The sequence below is a fragment of the Mesoplodon mirus genome, assembly GCF_964341445.2.
Source record: "Mesoplodon mirus genome assembly, chromosome: 11".
Classification (NCBI taxonomy): domain Eukaryota; kingdom Metazoa; phylum Chordata; class Mammalia; order Artiodactyla; family Ziphiidae; genus Mesoplodon; species Mesoplodon mirus.
In genome coordinates, this window is record NC_138987.1 from 61764399 (window position 1) to 61771453 (window position 7055).

The following is a 7055-nucleotide window of genomic DNA, read 5'->3' on the forward strand; positions in this document are numbered from 1 at the left end:
GTCCATATGTGTGGTCTGTTTCTGGGTTCTCCATATTCTTCTGTTCATCCACTTACCTTTCTCTGCACCAATATTACACTGTTTTAATTACTATATCTTTTTTTAAATTACTATATCTTTAAAAGATGTCTTTATACCCGGTAGGGTAATTCCTCCCATCTTGTTCTTCTTCATGGCTACTCAGCCATGTAAATTTTAGAATCAGTTTGTCAGGATCAACAAAAATAACAGGATTTGACTGAGATTTCTTTTTTTGTTTGTTTGTTTTCTTCTGTTTTTCAACTTTCATTTCACTAAAATATATCATGTGACTTAAAAAAATTAATTTGTTTATTTTTTGGCTGCGTGGAGTCTTTGTTGCTGTGCGCGCAGGCTTTTTCTAGTTGTGGAAGCGGGGCTACTCTTCGTTGTGGTGCGCGGGCTTCTCATTGCAGTGATTTCTCTTGTTGCGGAGCACAGGCTCTAGGCACGCGGGCTTCAGTAGCTGTGGCACGCGGGCTCCGTAGTCGTGGCTCGCGGGCTCTAGAGTGCTGGCTCAGTAGTTGTGGCGCACGGGCTTAGTTGCTCTGCAGCACGTGGGATGTTCCCAAACCTGGGATCGAACCAGTGTTCCCTGCGTTGGCAGGCGGATTCTTAACCACTGCACCACCAGGGAAGTCCCTACTTTGACTTTTATAGTAATCATTTCCTTACGGCTCTCTATGGTTTAAGTTTCCAAATGTGACTCCCTAGACACGATAGACTTGCCTAAGACCCAGTCTTAGCCTTCCCCTTTTATGTCATTTTTTTTTTATAGTGAAAACTTTTATATTTAGAATTAGTCAGCTGGACTCAGTTTAGATGATCCCAATTTTGTTGGCAACATCCAAAGCGTCATAGTCAGGAGCCAGTCGAACATATGCCTTCTTCTCTCCATCAGGCCTGATCAGGGTGTTGACCTTAGCCACGTCAATGTCATAGAGCTTCTTCACAGCCTGTTTAATTTGGTGCTTGTTGGCCTTGACATCCACAATGAACACCAGTGTGTTGTTGTCTTCTATTTTCTTCATGGCTGACTCGGTGGTGAGGGGGAACTTGATGATGACATAATGGTCAAGCTTGTTTCTCCTAGGGGCGCTCTTCCGAGGATATTTGGGCTGCCTCCTGAGCCGCAGTGTTTTGGGCCGTCGGAAGGTGGGTGACGTCCGGATCTTCTTTTTTTTGTGGCTGTGTACGCCTTTCAACACTGCTTTCTCGGCCTTCAAAGCCTTTGCTTTGGCTTCGGCTTTGGGAGGGGCAGGGACTTCCTTCTTCGCCTTCGGCGCCATCTTCCTATGTCACTTTTAAATAGGCAAACAGGAGGCTTGGCTGACTTTTCCATCTCCCGTACCTCATCCCTTCCTGGTTCCTTGCTGGGCCCGCCATTTCCTCTGAGACGAGGACGCCTGGATTTCCCTTGCTCTGCTCCCTCTGGAAGCTGAAGACAAACAGCTTCTTCAGACTTTGCACATCAGCGGGACCACCGTAATCAACGTTCATGCCTTGCCAACAACATCAGCTGTCCATCATCGGTACCAAACCAGACACCGTGTGCACCAGGGTGAGAAGAAGTGGTGCCTTTATGAGGAATGCAGTCTGCTTGATGCTAGAAATGGCGAAAGAAAAAACACAACAAAAAACAAGCAAAAAAACAACATCTCCAGTGCTCCTTGGCACATAAATACTGTTCTTATGGAATCATGCATGCTCTTCCAGAAAGCCAGCGTGCCTACACAGATTCTCTCAAGGCTACTGTGGAAAAAATAAATCCAACCCGTGAGTCGGTCCTGTAGGGTCTGGACATCATGGCTTTAGGATTTGAGGCAGAAACACACTGTGCTCAGCAAAGAGAATCTGTTCTCATCACTGCTATAGGGTGGATCAAGGGGACTCAGAGGTTTGCTAAGAACTGAGCTCTTAGAGCTGTTATTGTAGATTACTGGAGGCTGAAAGAAGGATGATAATGACAACAATATAACAGTAATAATAAACCTTTTGACTTGAAAGGACTGGGCTAAGGAAGAGAAGACGGCGGATGTTTATTTGTGCTAAGCTGCAGTTTCCTAACCCCTTAAGGATTTGGGGCAGGAGAAATGTTGCCCTGCCGAGGCTCTGGCTATCATCAGGATGTGTTTGAAGCAGGGTTGATGTATTTTCTTTCAGCTGGTCAGTTAAACTTTGCAAAAGAAAACATCGGGGCAAGAAGAAGATTTTAAAGATACAGTTCTTTAAGCTAATTTTTATTGGAGTAGAGTTGATTAACAACATTGTTAGTTTCAGGGGTACAGCAAAGTGAATCAGTTATACGTACATATACATCCACTCTTTTTTAGATTCTTTTCCCATATAGGCCATTACAGAGTATTGAGTAGAGTTCCTGTGCTGTACAGTAGGTCCTTATTAGTTATCTATTTTATATACAGTAGTGTGTATATTTCAATCCCAATCTCCCAATATATCCCTCCCCGCCTTTTCCCCTTGGTAACCATAAGTTTATTTTCTACATCTGTAACTCTATTTCTGTTTTGTAAATAAGTTCATTTATACCAATTTTTTAGATTCCACATATAAGCAATATCATATATTTGTCTTTGTCTGACTTACTGCACTCAGTGTGACGGTCTCTAGGTTCATCCATGTTGCTGCAATTGGCATTATTTCGTTCTTTTTTGTGGCTGAGTGATGTTCCATTGTGTGCGTGTGCCACATCTTCTTTATCCATTCCTCTATCAACAGGCATTTGGGTTGCTTCCATGTCTTGGCTATTGTGGATGGTGTTGCAGTGAACATTGGGGTGCATGCGTCTTTTTGAATTAGAGTTTTCTCTGGACATATGCCCAGGAGTGGGATTACTGGGTCGTATGGTAGTTCTCTTTCTGGTTTTCTAAAGAACCTCCATACTGTTCTCCACGGTGGCTGCACCAACTTACATTCCCACCAACAGTGTAGGAGGGTTTCCTTTTCTCCACACCCTCTCCAGCGTTTGTTATTTGTAGACTTTTTAATGATGGCCATTCTGACCGGTGTGAGGTGATACCTCATTACAGTTTTGACTTGAATTTATCTAATGATTAGTGATGTTGAGCATCTTTTCATGTGCCTCTTGGCCATCTGTATATCTTCTTTGGAGACATATCTGTTTAGGTCTTAGATACAGTTTTTAAAAGCCAAGCTGCATCTGAAGATTAAGGGAAGCCAGGGTGTCTCAAATGCATATGAGACGCTTCGTGAAGAAAAACCCTATCATACCCTGGTGCAAACTGGTCAGTCAGAGAGGTGAATCCATGCCAGGTCTCCGTGTCTGGGTCTCTGTGTCCAGGTCCCCACACATTCTGCTGCCCCATCAATACTCAGCCACGGGTGTGCCCAGAGGGGACCCTCTCCGGCTCCAGTTGTGGTCTCTCACTTGGCCTTCTCTGTGGTCATGGTGGTTGGGATGATGGGACCGGCATCCACAGCACCTCTGGCTAAAGGTCCAGACAGCCGTGGGGCAGAGGAGACACCGGCAGGCTGATGACTAGACCCAAAGTGAGAGAAATAGCCAAGCATCCTGCCCAGGTTCCCCAGCCCCAGGAGAGCTCAGAAGAGGCAAGAAAGAGAACTGATGCCCATCTTTAAAGACAATAAAAGAACTCAGCGTGGATGGCTCTATCTCTAAGAAAGCACGATGCTTCCTCCTGATGCACCTTTGGGGAAACCGGTCACCCTTCTATGGTAAAGCACAGGCTTCTTGGCTAGATCGGTGCTTTGTGACCACCTAGAGGGGTGGGATAGGGAGGGTGGGAGGGAGGGAGACGCAAGAGGGAAGAGATATGGGAACATATGTATATGTATAGCTGATTCACTTTGTTATAAAGCAGAAACTAACACACCATTGTAAAGCAATTATACTCCAATAAAGATGTAAAAAAAATAAAAAATAAAAAAATAAAAATAAATAAAATAAAAAATTAGAATCCTAAAAAATGAAAAAACAAACAAACAAAAAAAATAAATAGGCAAACATTTTTAAACTTTACATTGAGATATAATTTACAAGCCATAAAATTCATCCATGATATGTGTACAGTTCTACAATTTTTATTTAATTATAGTTGTGCAACCATCGTGGCAATCCAGTTGTAGAACATTTCCATCACCCCCAAAAGTTCCCACGTGCCCATTTTCAGTCAACCCCCACTCCCACCCCCAGCCCAGGTACCCTCTGATCTGCTTTCTTTCCCTAAGATTTGTTTTCTCCGGCATTTCATGTAAATGAAATAATAAAATATGTAATCCTTGCATCTGACTTCTTTCATTTCACATAATATTTTTGAGATTCATTCATGTTATAGCATGTATCAGTGCTTTCCTTTTTAGTGCTGAATGATATTCTACTGCATGGATATATCACATTTTGTTTATCTGTTTATCGGTTGATGGACATTTGAATTGTTTCCAGCTTTTGGCCGTTATGAATATTGCTGCTATGAACATTCGTTCTTAAGTCTTTGTGTGAACATATGTTTGCATTTCTACTGGCTAGATACCGAAGAAAGGAATTGGAGTTTGTAGGGTAGGTTTATGTTTACTTTTCAAATAATCCATCACTTTCCAAAGTATTTGTACCATTTTAAAATATATATTTATTTATTTAATTTATTATTTTTTTGGCTGTATCGGGTCTTAGTTGCGGCATGCGGGATCTTTCATTGCAGCGGGGGCTCTTCGTTGTGGCACTCGGGTTTCTCTCTAGTTGTGGCGTGCCTATTTTGTCTCTCTAGCTGTGGCGCCCGGATTCCAGAGCACGTGGGCTCTGTAGTTTGCGGCAGGAGGGCTCTCTAGTTGAGGCGCCCGGGCTTAGTTGCCCCGCGGCATGTGGGATCTTATTCCCCTGCCTTGTAAGGCAGATTCTTTACCACTGGACCACCAAGGAAGTCCCTGTACCATTTTACATCCCCTACAGAAACATATGAGGGTCCCAGTTTCCCTGTGTCTTGCCAGCAGTAGCTGTTGTGTCTTTTTCATTATAGCCATTCTAGTGGGTATGCACTGGTGTCTCAGTGTGGTTTGAATTTGCATTTCCCTAATGACTCGTAATGTTGAGCATAATTTCATGTGCTTATTATTATCCATTTGTTTATCTTCTTTGGTGAAATATCTATTGAACTCTTCTGCCCATTTTTAAATTGAGTTATCTTATTATTATTGAGTTGAGTTTTTATATGTTTTGTGTTACATGTCAGTAGTCTCTCCCAGGCTTTCTTTTCTTTTTTTCTTTTTTTTTTTTTTTTGCAGTACGCGGGCCTCTCACTGTTGTGGCCTCTCCCATTGCAGAGCACAGGCTCCGGATCTTTTCATTTTCTTAATGATGACTTTTGAAATGCAAAAGTTTTAACTTTTATGTAGTCTAATGTACTAATATTTCATTTTATGGCTAATGGTTTGGTGTCATATCTAAGAATTCTTTGCCTAGCTCAAGGCCATAAATAATTTTTCCTATGCTTTTCCTTAGAAGTTTTATAGTTATAGCTTTTACATTTAGGTCTGTGATTCACTTTGAATTAATTTTGAGTGTGGCAAGAGTCTAAATGAATCTTTTTGCTTATGGATATCAAATTGTCCCAGCAACATTTGTTGATAAGACTATCCTTTCCCACCATTGAATTGCCTTGGCATCTTTGTCGAAAATCAATGGACCATAAATGTAAGGTTTTTTTTCAGAATTCTCAAAGCTGTTTCATTGATCTATATGCCTACCTTTACCCCAGTACCAAACTCTTTCAATTATTGTGACTTTATAAAAGCTTTGAAATGAAATCGGCTGAGTCCTCTGAACTGCTTCTTTTTCAAAATTATTTTGACTCTTATAAGACCTTTACATTTCCATATACATTTTAGGGTAGGCTTGTTAATTTCTACTGAAAATCCTGCTGGGATTTTGCTATGGATTGCATTTAGCTTATACATGAACTTGGGAAGAATTGTCAGCTTAAAAATATTGAGTCTTTCAAAAGAATAAGAAGGCAAGCCACACACAGGGAGAAAAATTTGCAAAAGACATATTTGCTAAAAGTACCATTATCCAAAATATTCAAAGAACTCTTAAAACTCAAGAATAAGAAAACAGACAGTACAATTAAATATTGAGTCAGGGACTTCCCTGCTGATGCAGTGGTTAAGAATCCGTCTGCCAATGCAGAGGACTTGGGTTTGATCCCTGGTCCGGGAAGATCCCACATGCCGCAGAGCAACTAAGCTCATGTGCCACAACTACTGAGCCGTCGCGCCACAACTACTGAAGTCTGCATGCCTAGAGCCCATGCTCTGCAACAAGAGAAGCCACAGCAATGAGAAGACCGCGCACCACAACAAAGAGTAGCCCCCGCTCACTGCAACTAGAGAAAGCCGGTAGGCAGCAATGAAAAGCCAACGCAGCCCAAAATAAAAATAAATAAATAAATAAATTTTACAAAATTGAGTCCGTTTTGATAGTTTTCTAGGAATTTGCATATATATATAAATTTATTTCCTAAAGTTTTCACACTTTTTTAAAAAATAAACAACACTTTATTGAGGTATGATTGATATGTGTTGTACATTTTAATGTATATGACTTGATGAGTTTCACAATATCTTTTTAATGTTGGCAGCATCTTTAGGCATGTTCCATTTTACAGTCCTGATGTTTCTATTTTTATTAGAATTTGGATTTAATTAACTTGTTGATCCTCTCTATTGAATGTTTATTTTATACTTCAATCTACTCTTTATTTTATCTTTTTGCTTTCCTTTTCTTTTTGCTGCCTTTTTTTTTTGAACTTCTGGAGATAGACGTTGAGCACATTTTCAACATTTTTTCTTTATTAATATATGTATTAATAAATGCATAAAGCTATAAATGTCTTTCTACATACTGTTTTACTTTCATCTCACAGGTTTTGTTATGCAGTACTTTTATTATTATTTAGTTAAAATATTTTCTAATTTCCATTATGATCTCAACTTTGACACATTAATTAGTAAGAAATTTCAACATTCCCAAACACATAAGGTTT

The 7055-nt window shown here is 40.4% G+C and overlaps 1 protein-coding gene across 1 annotated transcript; it reads right to left on the minus strand.

The window, feature by feature from the left end:
* Positions 1 to 794: 794 nt before the first annotated feature.
* LOC309812092 (large ribosomal subunit protein uL23-like) lies at positions 795 to 1325 on the minus strand. Its single transcript, XM_082635598.1, has one exon. It carries the CDS (start codon positions 1305 to 1307, stop codon positions 837 to 839), a length of 471 nt encoding a protein of 156 aa, XP_082491724.1. The 5' UTR covers positions 1308 to 1325; the 3' UTR covers positions 795 to 836.
* Between the last annotated feature and the right edge of the window lie 5730 nt (positions 1326 to 7055).

Bases quoted from the DNA above. Each gene is read 5' to 3' on its own strand.
- LOC309812092 (XM_082635598.1), bottom strand. From the start codon at position 1,307: ATGGCGCCGAAGGCGAAGAAGGAAGTCCCTGCCCCTCCCAAAGCCGAA.